This window comes from Dicentrarchus labrax, unplaced genomic scaffold (assembly GCF_905237075.1).
Source record: "Dicentrarchus labrax unplaced genomic scaffold, dlabrax2021, whole genome shotgun sequence".
Taxonomy (NCBI): Eukaryota; Metazoa; Chordata; class Actinopteri; family Moronidae; genus Dicentrarchus; species Dicentrarchus labrax.
Window position 1 is genome coordinate 29,061,343 of NW_026136720.1, and position 25,502 is coordinate 29,086,844.

The 25,502-nt window shown below is 39.5% G+C and overlaps 1 protein-coding gene across 5 annotated transcripts in view; it reads right to left on the minus strand.

Annotated features, from left to right (window-relative positions):
• ndrg4 (NDRG family member 4) overlaps nt 1-18,624 on the minus strand; it is a 60,155-nt gene extending 41,531 nt beyond the window's left edge. The window contains exons 1-2 of one of the 5 annotated variants that reach the window (XM_051383244.1): nt 18,486-18,624; nt 15,107-15,180 (exon numbers count right to left, since the gene is read on the minus strand). In XM_051383244.1, the coding sequence (XP_051239204.1) occupies nt 15,107-15,180 (74 nt within the window). In that variant the 5' untranslated portion in view covers nt 18,486-18,624. The remainder of the gene's footprint in view (nt 1-15,106; nt 15,181-18,485) is intronic. The other 4 variants (XM_051383245.1, XM_051383247.1, XM_051383246.1 and 1 more) reach the window with 4 other exon arrangements.
• Between the last annotated feature and the right edge of the window lie 6,878 nt (nt 18,625-25,502).

Genomic DNA, 25,502 nt, shown 5'->3' on the forward strand with positions numbered 1-25,502 from the left:
AATGAAAACATAGCAATGAATATTATATACCATTTCTGACAATAGATCCTCCTAAATGTAACACACTGGACCTTTAATGTCCTGGCATCATGTATTCTACATGTTTTACCTCACCTCCTCCATACAGAGTGGTGTATTGTATCTGATGATAAAGCCAGTGAGTTGAACAGTGAGGTATGCAGCCATCACAGTCCACTCTCCACAGTGGAGGGCCTAACTTCAAAGCCTCTCTTCATCCCTTAACCAACTGTCGTCAGCCAGCCAAAGTGTCAGTGGGTGAGAAGTTATTTACAGGCCTGTTTTCTATGTCCTCTCTTTCATGAAGGAACACTGCCAAAAAAGAGCCTTTTCTCTCAAAACAAGTGGGTTTTTTTCTAGTTTTTTGAGAAAACAGTCTGCTTTTACAGCAGTCATTGGAGGAGAACAAAATGGACCTCTTTTCCTTTCTCTCCTTTGCTTCTTTTTTTTTCTTCTTTTTAGTTCTACCCAGACGGGGTTTCTATGACAACCCAGCCTAGTCCCATCGGGTCTGGCTCACCTTCTCCTCACTGCTTTTTTTTACATTACACGTTATTTTCCCACCATTTTATTAGACCAACTTGTCAAAATTACACATATTCTGTGTTATCGTGTGCTTTCATTTTATTATGACATTTACAACAATAATTTGTTTTTTTGTGCTTTTCATTTCACACAGTTGTATTCATAAAGCAGCAAAAACAGCTGATACCATATGCATACTATCTTTGCATTGCCACTGTATTAACTCATACAAGTAGCATTATTTCTCTCTTCTCTCCTGTTTTAAATTACACAATCTCCTCTCTTGTTCTCCATTCACAAGTATGTCTTGCCAAATTACACAACACAGTCGCACTGTAGTAACCTTTCTCTTTGCCTTTCTCTTTGTTTGCTTTTCCTCCCCCGTCAGTTCATATAGGTTATGAGATTACAGTTGTATTGTCTTTGATTATGATCATTTGATGTTCTGTGCTGTTCAGACGAAGGCAGGACAGATTAAAGGACTGTCCACACCAAGAACAGTAACTATAACAATAAAGATGTGAGATCGATTAAGTTGTGTTAACGCCGCTCTTTCAGTAAAACGACTTGATCTCCATCAGTCAATCACATTGTTGCTGTCAAGTTTGTTGTCACTGTTCCAGTGTTAGTTGTCACAACCCTCCTCCGCTCCATTCACCCCCAGTTCCCAGTTCCCAGTTCCAGTTGCTTACTCTTAAAGCTATAATATGTAACATTTCTACTTTAAAATGTCCATAAACTCTAGCTCTATGCTCTATATGTAGTCGATTCAATCAATAATCTATAATCATTAAACAGTGTATAAACTCTAGCTCTATGTTCTATATGTAGTTGAGTTGTGTACTTCCATTATCCCAAATGTTTCCAACAATGTTCAAACTCAGAGAATTCTGTCACTTCATTCAGGTAACGCTGCGTTTCACCGGTCGCCTGTCGATGGCGTCATATCCCCTTTGTGCCTGCGTCAGCGTTGTGGTTGTCTGTCAGAAGCTGTCATACATTGACTGTTTATCCAGTCTGAAGCCACATTTTTACCATCCACTGTTTAGATCTTGGTGCTTTTTAACTCTAGATTTGAACCGGAAGAAGGATTTTAGTCATCGGACGTCTGGATCTTAAGTTATCAGAGAAACAAGCTGAGCTAACGTTAGAAGCAGCAGCAGTGTTTTTACTGGTTTTAATCAGCATTTGCTTTGGCAAGGAGGAGACCTCTGTGGATAATTCTGCTCCCGGTATAAACCTCTTGCACAAACACTGATCCTAACCAGGAAAAACTGACCGACTGAACCAACCGGGCGCCCCTTTTATTATTGTTTTGACGTGAGAAAGCCCTTAAAAAATTACATATTGTACGTTTAATGATATCTCTCCCGCATACTGTGCAAATGTTTAATTTTTCTGTCTGCATTTTTGTGCTGGGCAGGTGTTTATCTCTGAAAACAGCTGCCTGCTGCTTTTGCTGGAAATTAGGTTGATAAGAGCAGAGTAGTGGCAAACCAAAACAGGGAGCTAAAAGAGTCTAAAACCCTCAGTAGAGCTTAGGGGAGAGAGTTAAATGATAATTCTCTGTGGTGTTGACACTGAGCAGCCCCTTTCACATCACAATCCATAGTCATTTGACCAATTGTTAATATACAAAAATTAACCAGCAGCTTAAAATGTAAACATTTTGTAGTTTTACACCCGAATATAAGCGTTGAAGCCCATGCAGCTACACTATGTATATGTCTACTGTTATAAGTAACTCAGTGGCCCTATTATCACCACTTAATTCAATGAATGGTTGCAAGTTAAAAATTCTAGTATATTGATTTAGATCAACCTTTTAAGTTGCAAAAAATGTTTTATGAGTTGTGTTGATATAATAATGTTGGTAATTACATCAACTTAATATTGTGTGTAATTTGAACTAACATTTCTGCGTTGATTGGTTCAAAACAAAAGTCATGTTGTAATAACTTTTAATTTTTCTCCACCTTAAGTTCAGAATTTCAAGTCCCCTCCCCTACCCACCCATCTATCACATGCCTGGGCAAATTCAGACAGTTGAGACTACGATATACAAGGACATTTTTGAGGTGATCATTTTATTTGCAAATAAATTCTTGCAAGAATTTGGGCATATTCTCAATTGTGATTTGACCAGCAGTGGACTTGTGACTGAAGGTTAGGCTACATCTGTTGATGACAATTTAAATTTGTGTTGTTATTGTTTTCCAAGTTGTTTTTTAAATATGTGTTCAAACACTGTTAAACTGCAGTTCAAAATAAAAACAGTTCATTGCCAAACAGTTTTGTTATCGAATGAATTCATTTCTAACATAAACAACATTTTAAAATGTGTGTCAACTTAAAAATCATTATTATAATTATTAAGTACATGACACTTAAAATGCCCTTTAAATAATGTGGGGAAACTATTTGGAACAACTTAATTTTATGAGTAATCAACTTAAAAACTTGTGTTTATGCTACCAATTATTAAGTAGGTGGTAATTAAAAATACCTTTCATTGTAGAGGAAAAGCTAATTCGCCTTACTTAATATACTTCATTAGTTGAACATAATTTCATCCTGTGTTGTCACAACTCAAAATGAGAGATGGAAACTGTTGCGTTGATTTTCTATGTTGAGCCAAGACATTTGTTTTTAAAGTGTACTGTGTAATTGAGGGACACCATTTTTGCATTACGTATGCCTGATGGACGGTCTGGAGCCAGCCAGTGTTCTAGCTCCAATCGTCCAATGACAGTGGAGCACTGTAAGGGGATGCAGGGACAGTAAAGAGGCTCAGAGAGAAGCTTCCTGTCAGACAGGAAATCAATTGCACAGCAATGTGGAGGGGAAGCAGCTGATCTAATGTACAATCACTGAATCGATACCTGGAAACTGGGGCAGCACACAGACACAGAGGCAGAAGGAAAGAGAGACAGGAGGACTAGGGCTGCAACTAACGATTATTTACATTCTGTTGACCATTTTCTCAATTTATTGATAAGTTGTTTGGTCCATAAAATGTCAGAAAATAGTCAAAAATGTTGATCACTGTTTCAAAAAGCCCAAGGTGTCGTCATCAAATGTTTTGTTTTGTCCAAACCCCAAAGATATTCAGTTTACTGTCATAGAGGACTAAAGAAAGCAAAACATATTCACAATTTAGAAGCAGAAACTTTCACTACATCCTGACAGTAGAACATGAGACAGATAATCTGTGAAACAATCAGGTTCCTCTGGCTCCTCCTAGTGCTCCTAATGGCATTTGTAAGAATGCACCAGGCCTTGGCGAAAAAAACAGTCAGAGCTGAGAAGGCTAGTTGATTGTTGAGTTTCATTCCCAGGTCATCAACTCAGCATCAGTATTTGATGACCTGAGAATGAAACTCAGCAATCAACTAGCTTTCTCAGCTCTGACTGTTTTTTTCGCCAAGGCCTGGTGGATTCTTTCAAGTTATATAGTTACATACTGCAGCTTTAAATGATTTAACATGTTAAAGAATGTTCTTTAAGTTATTTGTTTAAGTAGGCAACTTTCTGAGTACCTTTGCAGTCATATTGGTGCACAAAGGAAATTATCTATTTTAATTGCAGCTCAATCTGTGAATTTTTCCCCTCTAAAATCGGGTCTTGGTTAATCCCATATCAGTCAGGCTCAAATCAAGTCATTCAGACAATTTTAGGTTTATGTACAGAGGTTTTGAGATATCTGCCTCCTCTCCAACAGTAGTGCACTAAGAGGGGCCAGAGGAACCAGATTTTTTCACAGATTAACTGTCTCATGTACTACTGTCAGAACTAGGGATGCTCGATATTGGCTTTTCTGCCGATATCCGATATTCCGATATTGTCCAACTCTCAATTTCCGATACCGATATCACCCGATACCAATATATGCAGGCTTTTTACACCAAAACTGTTCGGTAACAACATAACATATCTCCTATTGTGGAATTAACACATTATGCCTGATTTTATTGTGATGCCCCACTGGATGCATAAATGCAACATGGCTACAACTTCAACTTTCATTGTATTAATACTGGAAAGAGCGCTAACGCTAATCGCTAGCTACGCGCTAATTGCTAGCTAAGCGCTAGCTTTGGTTAATGTGTTTGTGTTAATATTAAAATCATTCAGCTTTAAATTGTTTGCTTGTTAGCCACGGTTAGCAACCAACCGGTCTAGCGTGTAGTTGTTGTTGTTATACGTTATCTAGCGCGTGCCGGTAAACGTCCCATGCTGCGTTCATGCAGGCTCGGAAATGCTGAAGCCTACAGAACAAACATCAATATTACATTTTTCAGTGAATATCGGCCAGACATCCCTAGTCGGAACACATTGAAAATGTAAGTAAATGATTTATAAAAGTTACCTACTGCAGCTTTAATAGTTGACAACTAATCGATAATCGACTTGCAGCTCTAAGGTGAATAAATAAGACAGAAGGCAGGACAGTTATGAGAGATATTTTAACTGGCAGGGCAGGTTCTGAGTGTTTTTTCCACTGTAACAAAAAACTGTAGAAATTGATAGAGCACTGAAGCTGGAACTTTGGTGTGTAATATAAGTGTCACATTAAATGTACTTCTTTCCTTTAATTTTGGTAGTTTGCTCAACATACCAGAAAAGCTGCTAAATCAACAGTTCAAACTGCAGAGGTTCACCTCCCACTCTCCCCCCGGCTCTGTCAGGCTACAAGGTTACTGACTCTGCTCAAGTGTATTAATTAGACATATGGATGCCACACTTCAAAGAGGATAACAGCCCTCAAAAGGATATGGATGCTCTCTCTCTCTCTCTCTCTCTCTCTCTCTCTCTCTCTCTCTGTCCTTCCCACTCTTCCACCCTTTCACTGAGATCACACAACACTACCTGCATGCCTCTGCCAGCTGATGAAGAGCCTGAGAAGATGGAGTGACTGGTAAAGTACAAACAAGGACACCAAAACAGAGACTGCTATAGATACTTCAGCCAGAAAATGTAAAAAAGAAATGCTATGAAGTCAAGTGCAGCTTTGAAGCTCGACGTCAACAACAATTTACAGCTTTTATGAATATAAGAAACCGTACTGTACAGTAGTTAAAGGATCAGTGTGTAGGATTTAGTGACATTTAGTGGTGTAGTTGCAATTCCCTTGCCATGTGCAATAGAGAAACTATGGTGGCCAGGAAATGTGCGCAAAACGCAAACGCCCCTATCTAAAGCCAGTATTTGCAGGATCTGAAATGAATACCCACTACCTTTAGGTTGACAGGTCAGGTGAGTCCATCAAGCTCAATGCACCAAACTCAGATCAAACTGTTAAACTAGGCCGTGCTGACCAGATATGAATCAAGAACCTGTTACTGTGTAGCCCATTTCTTGCCTTAAATCTTTTCACAAACATATTTTAGTGTACCATTTAGCTGTAATACAAGATTGTGCGTGACTGGACAACTATAATGCCAAACTCGAGGCTTCAAAACGGTAGTTCACAAACTGGTATATGACGCCACGATAGGTTCACACGGTTTTCAGACAGAAGATGAACTGAGGGGCTGCATGTAGAGCCAGTATAAGATAAATAAGAATGTTTTTGAAGAGTTAATTATGCAATGCTACTATAGTATAGTAGAAATGAGTGCCAGCATGTTAAAATGAAAAACAAAACAAAACACATAATCTAAATAATAGCAGTCTATCCCTTCATGTGCCTGCCATTGTATTGCTTCTTGTTGACTTGATGTCTTTCAGTTGAGGTGTTTTTGAACTAAGTGGATGTGACTCCTGAAAGAGCTTCCTCCAGCAGAGCGGAGATGTTAATCCTGACTGACATACCCCAACATTCACTCCTACACACCACCCCTCCCATCCCCGTCTTCCAACAAGTTGGTTTGTGTGCACACACATGCAAAAGGAACAGATACACCTGCAGACACACCACGAGAAGTGCTATAATCATGACACTGTTAACGAGCGTCTTTAAATCACAGTTAGTAACTCACCTCTTTACACCATTTGAAATGAAACGTTTAATTATTTAAAGCTGCTGAATGTCTAGAGAAGTCTTCTGTGGCCCAGCAGCTACCCAGAGCAGAGATATCAATGTCGGAGTGGAGGATTAAATATTAAATATCAGCTATCAGCTTCAGACTGAAACCCTCAGCAGCACTTTCTCTTCTGGCATAAAAAGCTTCGATGTCAGCGCTGTCAGATGAAAGCTTTCTCTAGAAACTGTTACGCACTGTATCCAAGAAGTCAGCTTTACAGGAAGATGCAGCCTGATTCAGGTAAAACATAGGGAAATAAAGAGGGCACAGGGAGTGTCCAGACACACAGTGGGGTGTTCACACTTTTGACATCACACTCACTCAAAGCTCTATTTTTACCTCAGCTCTCAGTGGTGGCATCGGAGCTGTGAAAGGACGGCGCCCCCTTAAGGGTCTGACGTTCTGCTGGGAGTTGGACTTGCCACTGTGCAGGGGTAAGACTAATGTTAGTTTTCAGCACTTATGATGTGCGAAGAGGACAGAGCACTGAGCCTCTGTAATCTCCAGTCTTATTCATTCATTTACTTGGGAGAGCTGGCTGATTTCTGAAGGAAAAATGTAAGAGCCCCTTAATGCCACCTAGAATTCCATTTGAGACCAATTTAAAATCCCATATTAAGAGACAAGATTGTCAGATGCAGCCTCTGACTGAATATAAATAGTGAAACCTGGAGAGCTATAAATCTACCCTTCCTAATAGTGTATTCCGTTTACCTCAGAAGTCGGAGCTGGGAATTACATCACACCTGAACTGATTGCGTTCCAGTACAACATGTCGGAGAAACCAAGCTATAGCCAGGTTAGCAATTAGCCATTGTTAGTAATACCAAGTTGATGACAGTGATTTATGCTGTACTGTGCTCATACAAACATGTCCACAAACATAAGTTGGACAGTAATGTCTGATTTATTAATAAGACACAAAATACAGAAGTGTCCTGAGATAACTTCTTTTATGAATCAGTGTTATAAAAATAAAAATGTATTCTACACAGTAAAAATGTTTGATATTAAGTATGTTTTTTATTCATCATGGGCACATGAAACACTTTAATGTAACATATTTTATTTTAAATGTTGGTTCGAATTATAGCTTACTGTTCTTAATACCTTTATTTTGAAAACCGGAAGTGAATACGCTGTTTCTCCGCAATTACCATAATGCTGAGAATACTTGTACACTCAAAATTAAAGTGCTTAAAGTGATTTGACCACAGAGATCGGAGTAACGGTTGGCTTGACCGCAGTTATCACAGTCATTATCTCGAGATCTCAAATTAATTATATCGTCATCTCGGGAAAACAAAGTTTTGTTATCTCGAGATCTCGAGAAAATTATCCCGTTATCTCGGGAAAAGAAATGAAATGAACTCGTTATCACGGGAAAACGGAGGAAATAAAATGCATGAATGCATGGCCCTTTAGGGCTTCCGTAGCTAATAAAAAGTATATTACTACAGTTTTCACTTAGTTGACGCATGGAGCAGCCATCTTGGATTTTGAGGTTAGAGTTGGTGGTTGGTTCTGACCTTTTAAGTTGAAAATCCATCAGGAACTCGAAATTCTGACTTCCCAGTTCAAATGGAATGCGCAATAAGCCCCGCCTCTTTTGGAACCTCGGTCAACTATGTCCTTTCCTGTACTTAAAAAAAGCTATGCTAGGCTCGACAATCAGTTGTCTTTACAACATAGACTAGCCTAGCACGTAGCATATCTAAGTAAAAAGGAAAGGAGAAAGTTGACAGAGGTTCTGACCGCGGCTTGCTCAACTAGGGCGGGACATTGTGGGATCACGGTGAAAGCTAGAAAGTAGATTAGTAGCACAAGGAGAGCGTCATCAACATTAGCTAGCTTACCATAAACTACGGGTCATACCAGATTAAGTAACAAAGAAATGTTACATAATCTGGCTTCTTTTCTTTTAGATGTTTTATATTATGGTATATATCATATAGTTCATTGCACTGACCATAATTTTGATGTTTTATATAATTCTGCATACATTTACATTTGTGATTATCTTGATATCAAAAAAATATTGTGATATTGATTTCAGCCGAACCTCTGACAGTTTTATATTAATCTAAAAGTGGAAATGCAATGTAAACTTTTTTATAGTAAAAAATCTGTTAGAGAATTTAGAGTTTGAGTTCAATGTCTGGACACTTTAAAAGCATCAGCAGTAAGTACAACGTGCATGCCAACTCAACTAAATCTTGCTCTGATGTATAGCCTAAAATATGTTCCCAGCAGAGTGCGGTGGTTGGAGGAGAGCTGCCACTGCCTGAGGTGAGAGAAGTGATTAAAATGAAGCCCGCTCATGTCTGGGTTTACATGTACTTACTCACCTTATTAATTCCACCTTATTGGGACAATGCACAAGAGGCCAGTGGTACTCAGGTGTTCATTTTCACCTTTTTTTAATCAGGAAAGGCTGAGCACTCTTTTCATCATCACCTTGCTCTACCCAGACATACTGTGGGAATGTGTTCCCAGCTGGGAGTTTGCTCAGCAAATTTGTAGGCAGTGAGTAAAGTTTGATAAGACAACTTGTACTAAAGCTGAAACCTGTGCAATCCTGTGTACCAGCAGAATAAAAGCTGAGACAACATTTACAGTCGCCTATAGTGTAGCTATCTACCACTCTGTAAATGCATTGCCTTAATAGAAACATCAAACTAACTAACTAACAGTTTTGTGCACATGAGCTATAATATAATAATACAAATTTACATAGAGCCCAAGGACAAAACCCTATTCACACCAAACCAAAATATGTTGGTGTTTAATATTAAAGCCTTCAGACAGCTCCCTGGGAAATCTGCTGATTAAGTTGTTTTTCTATCTGTTTCCATTCTTTTGTCAAGTCAGCGTCTGAAGAAACCCAAAGGGCAGATCATGCAGGACGGCATCCTTGTTTTTCATGCAAATTCAACCTTGTTAATTACAGGTTGTTGTTGTTGTTGTTGTTGTTTTTACAGTTTTCAGAATCATTTTGTGCCATCACTGACAGGTGGAGTGTTACATAATTAATAATTTATGGTCAAATGTGAAGCATTGCATTGTGGATTTTTTTAGCAAAACTATACATACTATGGACACTACTTTCTTGTTACATTGTGGGAATTTGCATACATTTTATACTCTTTTGTATATTTGTACTCTCAAATAAAATGGTGGAGGTGGTGGGCAAATATAATATTCTAAGTAGCTCTTAGTGAGTGATTTTGGACAAAAGTATGTGGAAACCCCTTCCAACTATTCTTCAAATTTTCTGGACAGAACAAGAGATATTAATCTATTGACAATAGCCAGAAAGCATGTTTACAAATCTCTCAGCATCACTGTAATAAAGTTTACACAGTGGGTGCTGAGCAGAATTATTTTTTTGTTTTTTTTGCTTCACTCTCTACATTCCCAAATTGAAGGCATACCACAGTCTGACCGGGTCAGAGATGTGTTCTCTTGGATTAAATGGTTCCAATTAAAGGACCAGTGTTTAGGATTTAGTGGCATCTTGCTGTGAAGTTGTTGTGCCTCGTGTCTGTATTTGACAGCAGAACAGGATGTGAAGTGTGTACGAGAAACTGCAGTGGCTGCAAAAACTCACGAAAAATGTATGTTTTTTCCTATATTCAGGAGATTATACAGAAAATGAAAACATACCTATGAATATTCCATTTCTGCCAATAGATCCTCCTAAATGTTACACACTGGACCTTTAAGGGAAATCTAAATGCTACATCAAATAATATTTTGGAAAATAATCTGCTTCCAACTTTGTAGCAACATTTTGGAGAAGGCCCTAACATGACAATTCCCCCCATACAATAAGCCAGGTCCATAAAGACATGGTTGTCCTAGTTTGTTGTGGGAGAACGTGACTGGCCTTCACAGAGCCCTGACCTCAATTGAATGGGAACAAATCCATGCAACCAAGTTCCAAAATCTGGTGGAAAGACTTCCCAGAAGGCCGGAGGTGGTCGTAATAGCAATGCCCATTGGGTTTGGAATGGGTGTAATGTTGAAGTGCCCATATACTTTTGGAGGTGTAGTTTCTGTTAGTTGCACAGTTGAACTAAACAGCTTCTGTCAGAGTTATTGCTCTGCCTTCTTATTAACTTGTCTAAAGGTTAAAATAACTATGAACTTCAAGCTTAAAAGGTTACATCTACTTCTCACTACTTAGCCTTGGTTTCTATGAACATGCACTGATCACTTGTGACCTTCTGAGGTGCTGAGACTAATTTCGATTAGATAGGTTAACCTCTCATATACCATCATGGCAACCAGCCACAGCTAAACATTACATCTACTACAGTGTTCACAAACATTCACACACCATGACTTGCATTTATTTGGCTCAAGCTGAATGGCACAGTTGGATCGTCAAGGCAGCCGCGCTGAAAAATGCAACCAAATGTCCATTCTAGTGGCTGTGTTTCTATGGTCCTCTCACAGGGCTGCGAGGTGGGTGCCAGCAGGGCAGACGGGCAGACAGTGTGTGGCTACCAGCAGTACACTAAGGGAAGAGGGGAGTGTTTGCCGGACTCCTTCCTGAACCAAACGGAGAACCAGGTGTCGAGGAGCAAAGCTCAGCGGAGCGCGCTGAAGGGATGAATGGCTTCCATAGCTAACTGCAGTCCCTTCCTTCAGAGGTTTTATTACAGTGTGCACTGAAAATAGGCCATAACCCAGAGCCCAGACTGCAGTGATTGCCCTGTACTTTATCTCTGAGTGGAATAAAGGTGTAAAGGCAAATCATGTAGCGGGATAAAGGGGTTAATATTCCACAGACAGAGAATTTAAAAATAAATCTTGATAAAGATCTATTGGTAATAAGCTATAATAGAGAATAAAGTGAAGTAGTGAACAGATTTTTTTTAAACTTTTTTTATTTATTTTTTACTTTAACTCTATGGCTGAAGTTAGCCATAGAGTTAAAGGGGCGCTGCAGGAGGGACTCGGTCTGGGGTACACATCAGGTGAGCTACCAGGGTGCCCTGGACAAAACCTTTTATATTCAATCTATTATCTACTAATGATCTGTTTAAGTTCCACATTCACTGTGTTGTTTCATTTTGGAAGCATTTTGAATTTAACACCATCGATAAAAAAAAAGGTGACTAAAGGCTGTTTGATGACTTTACAGCAGCGTTAGCTTGTCACTGAATTGTTGGTCCTCCTCAGTTCTTTTAATTTTGATATCTGCTTCCATCACAACACAGCTGAGAAACAGCATTTTTAAATTTCTATCAATCAATCTGTTTTGGAGAGACAGTTTCATTTACTTATTACATTACTCTGGATAATGCACAGAGTTTATTGCAAACCATTTTCATGGGAAAACACTGAGGTTTGTGGGCTATCCAGAGTAACAAGGACACTCTTCCTGGAAAGACAAATTGCTATTGAATGCTTTAATTTCACTTTTGAATGTTGTGAGCACCACAAATGCTATTCATTTCACCTCAGTTGTGTTGGAGAGGAGGCAGATATCTCAAAACCTCTGTACATGAACCTAAAATTGTCTGAATGGCTTGATTTGAGCCTGACTGATATGGGATTAACCAAGACCCGATTTTAAAATAGATAATTTCCTTTGTGCACCAATATGACTGCAAAGGTACTCAGAAAGTTGCCTACTTAAACAAATAACTTAAAGAACATTCTTTAACATGTTAAATCATTTAAAGCTGCAGTAGGTAACTATATAACTTGAAAGAATCCACCAGGCCTTGGCGAAAAAAACAGTCAGAGCTGAGAAAGCTAGTTGATTGTTGATTCTCATTCCCAGGTCATCAAATACTGATGCTGGGAATGAGACTCAACAATCAACTAGCTTCAAGCCACCAATCGAAGTGTCTTTCTATCTTTCTCAGCTCTGATTGGTTGTTTTCATTCAGGCCTGGTGGATTCTTACAAATACCATTAGGAGCACTAGGAGGAGCCAGAGGAACCTGATTGTTTCACAGATTATCTGTCTCATGTTCTACTGTCAGGATGTAGTGAACGTTTCTGCAAATATGACAAAAAGTTATTTTTATAAAAGTTACCTACTCCAGCTTTAACATATACATTGTCAACCACTTCTAGCTGATGTTGCCGAGAGCTGCTTCTTCTCTTACTCTGTGCTGTTTGCTACAGTCTTGTAAATCACAGCGCACTCTGCCGGATAAACTTTGCACTGACACCAATACATTGCTCTGAGCATTTTTTTTCTGCACAATATACCAGAATCAACGTATTGTATCAGTATTGGCCTATATGTTCGAATCGAATATGCGCCAATGCTGATATGATATCAACATGTCTGATATCAGCCGCTCCACTCCACCTTTATTAGATCTCCTTCTATGCATCTCCTTAGTTATTTCCATTCATTGCATTCTTATTTCCTAAAAACTTTAATTTTAGTATTTACATCTCTTTATTTTGATACAGTAGCTATTGCTAACATCAGATTTAGTTTTCCTCTGTTTGTTGCTTCCTAACAGACACTCCACGGGGAATTTGAGGAGGTGATACTGAAGCACAGCACATGTATTATTTTTAGCTTGATGGATTATGATCCTGACATGGCAGCCTTCTATTTTTATTCTGTACAAATAATACAAATAATACAATCACATCACATTTTATCTCTTTCTGCTTTTTGTTGAGAGCAAGGTGCATTCAGTTTGCTAATGAATCCCAACTTGTCTTGAGGTCAAAAATGCAAAATCATGTTTCCACACATTATATGAAGCTGTCGCCCCGGTGTGCCATCCTCCATTTTAATAGAGGTCCTCCATTAGTGACCACAGAGTGGGACAGCACAGGCATTCAATAACCAATATGTCAGCAGCAGCATTCACTTAATAAATTGATCCCCTTGACTCTAACACATCATGACATCTGCTCTGACTCTGATCACATTCTGACCAGTGATCACATAACACAAAAAGTATGTCCTTCTTTTTTCACATGATGAATGTGCTCAACGTCACTATGTTCAGGAACATTAACCAAGGTAATCATTATCACCACAGATATATTGCTCTTAATTGCGAAGTTGAATGTGAACTATATATTGTGTACACACCAAAGCTCCATGACAAAGACGTAATTATACGCATGCAGAGATGTGTGGAACATGCAGTTCCTTCCAGACTGACTCAGACAATAACACAGGACAGCCAACACCCAGGTTGGCATTTCAAAGTGGATGGGTGACATTAAGATAAAAAAAAAACACACATTGAGAAAAAATAATGTGCGTGCGTATGCGTGATGACAGAACATGCTGATATGCACCATTGCTTTCTGGTTATTAACATTAACTAATGAGGGTGAGATTTATCTAAAATCACCCAGTCATACCCTATGAAGTCTTCTTGCAGTTAAGAAATGGATCCGAAAACTTACTGGAGAGCTACAGAATTTGGTCCAATGCACCGATTGGACATTAGATTGTCACCTTGGCTACAGGTCAGATGGTGGGATCAGATCAATTAGATTCTGTTTGGTAATGGTAAACATGTCTGTTACCAAAGTAAGGTCAAGAGTGCTTATATAATGGCAATATTATAAACCAAAAAACGCATCAAGGTCCACTTAATAGTTCTTTTTCCTAGCTTTCAACAGCATGTCAGTATTGGAGTCATGGAGATGGCTCAGTTGTCATCACATCATGTATGGCTCATGTGATAACAGGCGGCCGTATATGAAAGCTCCAGAAAAAGCTTTTTACCACTACTTTTAACTACTTTTTTGAGTTCAAGGTTCAACTCTCACACTAAAATTAGTTATTATTAATAGTAAGCAAATATATTATTGCATAACACTTGCTTAAAAGGGTTGTGAAATTTGACACATTATAATGCAGTTAATGGCTATTTATAAGCTCCTAATTTGAAACAGTGGTATTAGTATTGTGATGCAGCACCGTACACACATGCTTACTATTCTTTTTTACCTGTACAGACATTCTGGGTCTGAATGGGAATAAATGAGTGTTAGAGGTTTGGCAAAGCTGACTTAAAGATATTATTTGTGGCGTCGGGTTCTGATGTATATAAGAACAATCAGAAAAGTCGGAGGAATGAGCAAACAGCTCGTGCTGGAATAGTCTCACTGACACAGTTTGTCTCCTGGATTAGGTTACCACCAAATGTTGTTTGGTTCAGTTTCACAGTCTGGCTTTGCTCCCAGTCTAATTCCCAGTATCTGCTCCAGTATCTGTTGTGATTTAAAATGATTGATAAACAGATATTTGTCAGATGATAGATGGACTACTCGTCCTGTTGCTGTCCTATGCATGTTTGTTTAATTGCATGTTTAACTAGATGATGATTAATATTATTATTTTTTTTTAGGGCTATTGCCCATTACTGCAGAATGAATATATGAAACACTGGACTGACTGATTGACAGAATGGAACGGATGGACGGAAATGCCATAGATAAATCCACACAGGCTGGATAAAGGAGAGACCTGTGTGGCACGGTATGATACGTTATGTAGGTAGGTACGGTGGCTTCACGATCCTACGTACATGGTCTGCAGGAGGCTCTGTGGAACCGTGCAGCCAGCCTTGGGAGGGAAGTTCCAAAACAATCCAGGCCCCATCTAGCAGCGGGTATAAAAATACAAGAGACAAGATCTGCTGTACTGGTGTTGGTGCATTGCAGGTGCAAAGGCAGTAATAAGATTCACAGAATTATAAGAGGAGACTTCATGCAATAAAACTACACAGAGCAGACAGAAGGTACCAATAGGATCCTGTGGAAATGGCCACAAAAGACAAGGGAGAGAAATGTGAAGGTTAACAATTAATAGAAAAAGACTGTTGCCGTTGTTGGATCTTATAATCAATCAAAAAGAAAAGTATCTTGAGCAGTCTTTGGAAAAATCCACTGTGAAGTCTTTAAAGCTGCATTACCTGACTTTAAGCAGCCTCTAATAGTGGCCAAAAAGTTGCAACAAAACAGACTCATTTACATAAATAATACTGTTGTCCCATTTCCCAACAGACGCTAGCTAATGAGAGCAGAGATCCAACAGAAACATCTAGAAAAGGGGAAATATATCAGCATGCAAAACACGATGATAACAGCACTGCTTTTCCAGTGGCCCACTTGCAGTGCCAACCTCCATTGTTTAGCTGTTGAAAATGCCAGTGGATGGGAGGGAGATGGGGGGTTGGGGGGCTGGGAGTGGGGTTTGGAGATTCCAAGGAGCAAGAAGAGTTGTTCCAAAACAGAAAGAGCCAAAACACAGAGCAAGCTTTGTAAGCCAGAAATGTTAGAATCTTCTAAATCATTGACTCATGAGTATCAATCAGCTGTATGAATCATAAAAAACATTTTAAAGGACAGTTTAAACCTCATTTCTTGCCTCAGCACCCTTCTTGAAATTTGAATTTATCTCACTTTTTGTGTCAGGAAATATGGAAGCTCGCTGCCATTGACTAATATCCTCAGATATGTAACTACTGGCTGGAATAAATAAATGTATACAAAAAGTATGTCCTGCAAGGGTCGATAACATTTTCCCCTTCTTTCTGGGGCGTGTCAAGACTTTTTTGACTGAGGGGGCACAAGTGGGTCATGCAGGGGTGGCATGAAGTACAATATGTGTCTCAGTTTACCAGTTTTTCCCAAATTATGCAATTCCAACACTGTTTATGGACCTCAATATTCAAATAGACAAAGCAAAAATAACACGTTTATACATCTAAAATGGCATTCCATTAGCATAAGGTGGGCATGTTTGCAAAGTGCAGACTTGTGGGTACCCATAGAACACATTTTCATTCAGAGATCTTGAGGTCGGAGGTTTGAAAATGGCCATGCCAGTTTTTTTATTGCTAAAATTTTGCCTAACTTTGGAGCATTAGACCCCTTCCCAACATGCTAGCTATAACATATTTCCCAATGGTCTTCACTCTAGCTTCAACCTCTGAAAGACACTGTGGAGGGTAAGAGGTAAGGTTAATTACTCAGATTTTAGGGGCTTACTTTTCGTTTATCCCACTGCTTACTGGAATAGGTCTAAAATTATTCAAAGAAAATTATTTATTTCGTGGCAACCGCAGTTTTTGCTTCACGCTTGGAAGGGGAGAGTGAAGCAATGAGGTTGCAATCTGCAACTACAATGCTAGATGCCAATAAATCCTACACACTGGACCTTTAATTGAAGGGCTTTTCCAAATGTCATCTGACCAAGTGGATCAAATTCTGATGGTAAAACGAGTCATTTTGCAGGGGACAGGAAGAAATTAACATAAAAAGCCACAGAGTAACAGGAAGTGCTCAAATCACAGATGGATGTAAGCAACAGCTTACGTCGGCCTCCTTACCTGCGTGTGTGGCCGATGGAATAGCAGTGACATTCTAATAATAAAGGGGGCGCTTTCAATGGAGAAAAATAAGTAAAACCTCCAATTCTTGTATCTACCTTTTTTCAGAAATAATTATTTTAATTCTAGTTTCTTGCCCACTCATACTTGTGGAAGATTCTGGTAAATAGTTAGCTACTGCAGTTCGGAAAGTCAAATCCCTCTCTCCAAATATGGGCTAACTGGAGAAGTGATAGGTGGAGGATAGGAGGTGCGAGCTAGCATCGCTGTGGCTCCGTGCAGCTCATGTAGGAGCAAAAGCAGGAGTCTATTGCTCTTTGTAAATCTATTTATAAACCCAGAGCTGAGAAACAGACCCACTCCCAATGGGAAGACAGGCTCGGCTTCAGTGGCTGTTTCGTGTGCTGAAGGAGCAGCACTGTTGTGAATAAGGCCAATAAGTTTTATAGCTTTAAAACAGAATGAGAAAAAAACACTCCCAGCAAGGAGGGGCGCTGGTTCCTACGGAGAAATTATGTAAGAGGACCAAACAAAAATGGGACATTGACACTGTCGCGATTACAAAGGTTTTCACTGGTATACAAATAAAAATCTACTTTGTCACATGTTCATCTTTCTGCTGATTGTCTAGGTATGATCTGACCCTCTTTGGAAAAAATACAATTATTATTATTATTAGTTATCAACTAACATGTTTGACTATCCAGATAGGATACAGACGTCATTGGCTCTTTTTTTCTCAAAAAAGCACCCAACCACATTAAACCATTATGCCATCATGCATTACAGCCTCAGTCTTTCAGGTGTTGCCAGCAGCATTCAGCAAACGCGGGGGATTCGGGGCACTACTAACACTAGCCTGCACCAAATTCAATCAACTTTTATGACTTCCACCTACTGTAGACTCATCATTCACTCACCTCAGTCTGCTGCAAACCCAACATTATATTCTTTAGAACATAATGCTCCCTCCTCTCTGCCACTTTAGATCTGTGCAAAGACTTTTTCTAGCGTTGCAGACTTCAAAACACCAACTTTATTATTTCACTGTAAATGCAAGTATAACACAATGTAAGCACACTGCCTTTCAGGTCAAACTAATCTTTTTAGTTGAGTTGACGGGCACTGCTGTAGTCTAAATGCCGCACTTTGTTTCCTGCGAGGTCAATAAATTCAACCTGTCGACATGCTATTCACTCCAATGCAGAAGCTGCCGATGGGAGGTGTGTGTGTGTGTGTGTGTGTGTGTGTGTGTGTGTGTGTGGAGGGGGGGCTGAAGTAAAAGTATAGAGTACAAAGCCTCAGCAGCAGTGTTCACACACATTGTGCCAAAAATCCTGTCCTCATTTTTACATCCTCCTTTCCTCCTCCTGTTGTCCTCTGACACAAAACAGCCACAGCATACGGGAGCTTAAATCTTACTTTCCTGGACAGATTAAGGACAAAGTGAAAATACTGTGCTTCACGAAGAGTTTTAGCCATCCTTTGGTAGAAAAAGACTTAAGGGCACACTGTTTCACACACATTCTCAGACAGAAGAATCATGCTCCAGACAGATAAAGCTTTACTGTACCTGTGGTGGAGTTCAGAGCTTCTGCAGTCTGTTTTTGGTCTGTGTCCGTTTGTGCGTCCCTCAGGCTACTAAGGACTGGAGCAGTGTGCGTCGCTGAGTGTTTGTGTCTGTGGGTGCACTAGCTGAAATGAGAGAGAGAGATGCAGAGTCTTCCTCTCTCTATGTCTCTATCTCCCTCCCCTTCGTGATGATAAACAGAGAGCACGTGGCTTCACCAGTGATGCAGCACACTGAACATCACAGCACCGAGAAGTGAGCAGAGGAGTGACAAAGAGAGGAGAAGAAGGGGCTTAAAGAAAAGAAGAAGAGAGGGGGCAAGTCGGCAAGAAAGGGGAAAGAGTTGAGGCTGTCTGAAAAAGAGGAAAAAGTGTGTATATGTGCGTGGGTGTCTGTCCTGGGTGTGTGTTCATCTTGTTGTTGAAAGCAGGACACTGCAGCTCGGAGTTGGCAAACGCGAGCTTTGAAATTAATCATGCTTTTTAGAACACGCTGACAAAATGGGAATAAATTCATCCAAATCGGAGAGGAAAATATCCTCCTCTGAGCATCCAATTCTGACACCAAACAACTCCATATCAGCTCGCAGACATCCTCACACCCACGCACACACACACGCACAACAATACAACAGCCTGCAGGCAACCAGAGGAGCTTTGTTGTCTGGTTAAAGCTACCGTCAAAGGAACTGACCATGTTTGGGCAACTGGGACATGAAGGGATGGGAACACTGATAGCAACATCATCCATGGGGCTCTGGTAGATTGCTGAATTGAGCAATCTACTCTAAAGCTTTAGCATAGACTACTTTGCATATAATATGACATGTTTATAACAGCATTTTAGCCTGGTCAAATTATTTTTTGCTATTATATCTCTTTTTGTTTGTATTTCATCCAACAGTTGAAGTTATTTTAAATTAAAACGGATTACATTTTTTTAATTTTTACAACTTTAAGTAACACAAACCCTGTTTTTTAAGTTAAAAAAGATTCTTGATGAAAAATAAACAGCCTTTATTAGTAATATTAACTGACACTAACTTAGTTTAGTAAGTTACAGAAACATTAGCGGGCAACTGTGGCTCCTTCTGCCACATGTCGGAGTATCCTTGAACAAGATTGAAAGAAGAACAAATTGCTCCCGATGCTGCACATCGGTGTGTGAATGTGTATGAACGAGTTAGTTTCTGTTCGATGGACTTTGCCATCGCTGAGTGAATGTTTGTGAAAGGGTGAATGTTTTTTTTACTAGGTAGTTTGTTTTCACAGTACAAGTCAGTGTCACTTACTAAATTACTAAAACTACTTGATCATGAAGGATTGTTTTTAACGTTCAAAATTGAGTTAGGTCTACTTAACATTTCCGATGTAATCAGTTTTAATAATTAAATTAACTTATCCGGTTTTAAGAGTGGCATGTCTGGTAGCTAATAAATGGATTCAGATTGCATTTACTTGTGACTATTGTGCATATTCTGAATCCACATGCAAAAAGACAAGATGAAAACACCTGTATGAACTCTAAACTGAAGATTATTTAAATGGAGCTTTGATGCTTCATTCTTGATTCACAATTAGGAAACTCAACCCTGTATTTCTTTTTCTTTCTTGGAGCCATCCCTCTGTCTGTTCATCCATCTATCCATCCATCCCACCATCCTTTCCCTGCCCTGTACATGTTTCTTTTCACTCATGGACAGTATGACCTACTTAGCACACCACAGTCTGACTGACTAGACAGCAGCTTCAAACTGATGGAGAGCCAGCCAGCACACTCTCTGCTGTCTAACTTGTCTAGATCAAACAGCATTTAACAATCACTCTGGAGTCTGATCTCATTTAAATGTATTAGATTTAAATAGATGTATGACTCAACCCTTCATTAGATAAACATATGCTGCACCATGTTATGGAATATTTAATATGATTCCGATGGGATTGTTTAAGGCTTATCCGTGTCGCATTATATAACAGGCTAATTTAGAAATACAAATTTAGAGCATTTTATAAAAAAAAAAAATACATCAGCCTGAAGCTTGCAATGACATTTCTCTTGAAATTAGCAACTTTTTATGGATTTTTGAAAATCTTTATAGTTCCCCTTCTGCTGTCAGGTGTCATCAATCTGTAATGTGATGAGTGAATTTCAGGGTTTATAATTGTGGTGAAAACAGCCAGTGGTGTAACAGTAAGTAATTACTTTCCCTCCATTTGGTCACGGTCAGTTATCTATGAGAATAATCATCGCTTCCCCCCAAAAATAATTTCAACTCAACCCTGTGAGTAATGAGAAAATAGATGCTGCTGTTTATGGGGCATGAATTCTTTCAGGAGAGGACAAAGAGATGCCTGTGTGCTGCTGTTATGACGCATTAATCGATGCTGTCATTGGCTTGCTGACTTCAGTGTGTCATTGTTTTGAACTGCGGCTCTCCTCTGACTCTGCTCTGTCAAGATGGCACAGTGAGTCAGGTAGCTTGATGATAGGTCACAGAAACATGATCATTATAAAGTAATAGACTTAATAGATAATTGTGGGAAGAAATTCAAAGATGTAATGAGTAACATTAAAAATAAGAGCATTCAATTTACTTTTGATAGTGTCAGGGTCTTTATATGTGCCTCACTGGCGCGGCTTATTAGGACACATGAATGTTATTAGTTCCACCTGTGCTTTTCATGCTGCTGTGAAAAAGGTGTGAAATATGCATAAAATCATCCTTGCTTCTTAAAGAGATTATAATCAATAGTTGTTGTTTTTTTAAAGGGGACTTGTGCTTTTCCTTAGTTTCTGTCACATACTGTATTGTGTGCTGAAGTTTCTGATTTTTCCTCTAATGTTGTGTTCTCTGCCTCGTCTCTCGGGGATTTACCGAGTTCCCTGATGGACATTATTAGCCTCACTAGTTGCTATTAACTAACCGCCAGCTGCTGCTAACTGAAAGGGAGTTCGAGACACTGGTGCTCCCCAAAGGTCCTGTACTAGAGGTGTAAGAGATGAGGTGTAAAGATGTTTAGGGGCTAAATGTGAAAGGTGTCACTCGAGTTTAGTGCAGTTTCTAGCTGGTTGTTTTGCTGTCCGGCCTGACACAGTTAGCAAAGAGCTGGTGAACGAAGAGGAGCAAGTATTTCCCTCAGGAGGCCAAAAAGATAGTGACTTAAATTTTTTGCGTGGACACAAACACGACCTTGCTATCAACTTAAAAGGTGATATGTCAGTGTTTTTTCTGCTGCCCACCAAAAAAATCTATTATTATAGGTTTATGGTTAATTGATTTTGTTTGCCATTAGAGGGTAGAAAAACAGACACACAACCACCACATGGTTAATCACAACCTAATCGCCCACAATAGCATTCATCAGTTAGTGTCAGCATGTGTTTTTCTCAGGAGTTCAATATTCACTCTCCTTATTGGGTTTCCACAAACTCCTGAGAAACATGTCTGGCTCTTTAGATGTTCAACTTCCTTCACCAGATATTTGCTGTTTGATGTTTGGTGCTAGGCAGAGTGTGCAGAGCTTTTATGCTGGATTTTGCTGCCTGAGTTTGTTAAACTGAACCATACAGCCAATGTACTGTGAAAGCGAAACAATCAGTTAAAAGAGGCTAAAAGGCAAAAAAGTTTGCTGATAATTCTAATTAATTTCTGCACACTGAGCAAGTGCTTTGACTCAGCATTTGATTAATTGATATAATTATTATTGTATTATAAAGTATTTCATATTCCATGTCACCTCATCCATTTTTTATCCATTTGTGTGATTACATCAATAGCAATGTTTAATTACACTTTTCTACTTGCTCGATGAGTACTTCCTGTGTATATGAAGTTGTACATTCACAGTCGTACATGCTAACAGGCTATTGTCACTAAGAGTCTAGCAACGGCTTCACCAGTGGGCCACCCTACAGTGAGGCTGGAGATTGTTAACGTTGTATAACTAGACAGCCACAGGCTCAATCTCTCCAATCTCCCAAACTATCCATCAACAGCCACGTATCCTGCAAAACTGGCCCAGAGCAAAAGACTGAGACCCCATCAGTTTACTGCAAATTGCTCTACAACTTCAGCTGAATGCATAAATTATAAGATAAAAAGTAAAAGGAACGTTTTTTTCAGAGGAAAGGTGAAAATGTCACGCAACCCTACATGACAACGTCCCTCTGGGGAAAAATGGAAGGACGAGGGATGAGATCCCTTCATAAACCCTCCGACAGCCGCCAGCAGCCTTTTCTCACGTGTCTGTGTCATTTGATATCCGTTGACACATGTCACAAGCTTTTAGATCAAAGTCTACGAATTGTCTCGTTCACCGCCTGGCTAATTAGACATGGGCTCCTTCAACCACACTTCTAACTAAGACCAGCTTTTCCACTGCAGTCAGAGTCATCAGCAGAGATTAGATGTGACAGTTATGTAGTGTGAATTAAAATATCATTAACACATTACCAAATATATAACAGTCCAATCTACTGAAAGCTATATTACTCATTAAGTGTGATTGTTTCCAGAGAGAAAGGTTATGTGTGTACTCTGTCTAGTGATCTACACTGATCATTGAGGAGCTTAAATGTATACACAGGAGTCGTTCCATGGAGTCCGACATGTTGAACCGCCATGTTTCTACAGTAGCCCAGAACTGACAAACCAATCAATTTCCCTAAATAGGGCTTTTACGGTTTTTCACAAATTTCATGGCCACCGTATCGTGAATATCTCAATAATTACTGGACTGATTGCTATGAAAATGTGAACAGACATTCGTGGTCTCCAGAGGATGAGTCCGAATGACTTCTCGGTCCTCTGACTTTGCCTTCCATGAGGTCAACGTGTTGTGTTGGCTGGATGGCCATGAAATTTGGTTCAAACATTCACGCCCCCCTCAGGGAAAAACTAATCAAGCTTTAGCAGTGTGTCCAATACTTTGGTTAAATATCTGCAAAACTAATGGAATTCCCATCATCTTTAGTGCTAATTATCAGATCTTAGGATGCGACGCTTGGTGGAAAACATTATACCTGCTAAATATCAGCAGGTTAGCATTGTGACTGTGAGCATTTTAGCATTTAGCTCAAATGTGCCTAAGTACCGACTCTTAATCTTGTTTCCTTTTCTGCAAGCGCATTTTACTACTAGGTTGGTCTTTTGATTTTCTCTTTACATATTGACAATGGCCTTATATCTCTTCCCATAATTCAGAGGAGAGCCCTAATGATCCTCTGTTGACCCGTATATAATAGTGTATCTGCCTTCTTGCTTGGGTTCTCCTCTCCAAAGATCCACCACATGGCTTAGCCAGCCCTCACCCACCAACAAATATGACTGAAATCTCTCCTTACCTCCCACTGACTTTGTGCATTTATATCTCTTCTTTAAAAAAGCAAACCCTACAAACACAGAAACACAGTGCGAAGGAGCCACAGTCAGAACATGGGCAGGGGTTTAAAACTTAGCATGTGCGTGGTCACAAAGCCAACCCCCTGGCATGTCTGTCCCCACTGTCCATTCTCATTGATCCAGGCTAAAAAGCACTCACTCTGTGCAGTAATACCACAGGAGCCCAGAGTGTGTCTGCTGCCAACAGACAGACACACAGACTGACCCCTGGGAGGACTGAGCTGCTTTTGTTATTATTATGACTCATCTGCCTGTTATGCTGCAAATTGGCCTCTCTAGATTTCTTTGATAGTGAGTGTTTGTCTGTGTGTAAGACAGAGATACAGCAGAGGGTAATTAAAGTGTGTGTGAGTGAGGGAGAGAGCAAGTAAATGAGTTGCTTACAGTAAGTAATGTATAATGTTTTAAATACACAGCCACAGACAGAACCAGGCATTCTGATGTCATCCATGGAACAGACATGGGAAGATGCCATTGAATACCTAGTATGATACAACATCCATATTATGATATATAAGCTTGGAGGGATGATACAGTTTATTTAAAATTCTAAAGCATATGTGTCACATAACTGCTTGCTTTTTATTTCAGCGGCCATGTTAACAGGTAGGAGCAGCTACACTGCCCACGTGAGCCATGCATCTCAGGTGTGGCTGCAGCAACGCTTCAATCGAGAGTCGAGGTCTCACCTATTTTTTCTGCGTGCTGCGTGGTTCCCAGCAAAATTAGACAATGAAAATGATGTGTTCATATTGACATTATACCAGCAACATACACAGCTTTCACTACAGTTTCAATGTCTATAGCTGTACAATACATCACAGAAATATAACTGTAACGCTATTGACTTAGTGTGTTACCTCACATGTTGTTATGTAATCTCTTTTGTCACCTCTGTCACTACCAAGACGAAATATTTCTGATTTCTGAGTCTGATTGTCACCTGTGTTATAAAATTTCCAACCTACGTCAAACCATCGATTGCTTCGAAATGTCACATGAAAATCCACCTGGTCTAACTGTATAAATTTGAGAAACAGCCTCAATGAATTGAATTCTAATGAATTGAATGCCATTACTTTGTGTAATATTGAATTGCTTAACATTTGCTAAAACCTCAGTGTGCCACCTGAGCTCACTCCAGGCACCCCAGGGTGCCCTTGCAGTCAACAGCTGTTAAAAAGTGGATGAACTGCTTCAATAAGGGCTCCAGTTAGAGTGTTGTGTTTCCTTTCAGCTTCATTTTTAAATAAAGAGGAATGACATGTTCTCACATTCAAACCTCCAAGTGCCAAAACACCTGGATAAGCGATGTGCTACTTTTTACCGTAACATACAGATATATGGATAGACTTGGTTTAAAGCTGCAGTAGGTCATTTTTATTCAAATAACTTTTTGTCATATTTGCTGAAACTTTCACTATATCCCGACAGTATGAGACAAATAATCTACCAAAAAATCAGGTTTCTCTGGCTCCTCCTAGTTCTCCTAATGGTATTTTCAAGAATCAAAAACAACCAATCAGAGCAGAGAAAGATGGAAAGATGCTTTGGGCTGGTGGCTTGATGATAGTTGATTGTGTCAGTCGGTTGTGTATCAGTCCCAGCGTCGGTAATTG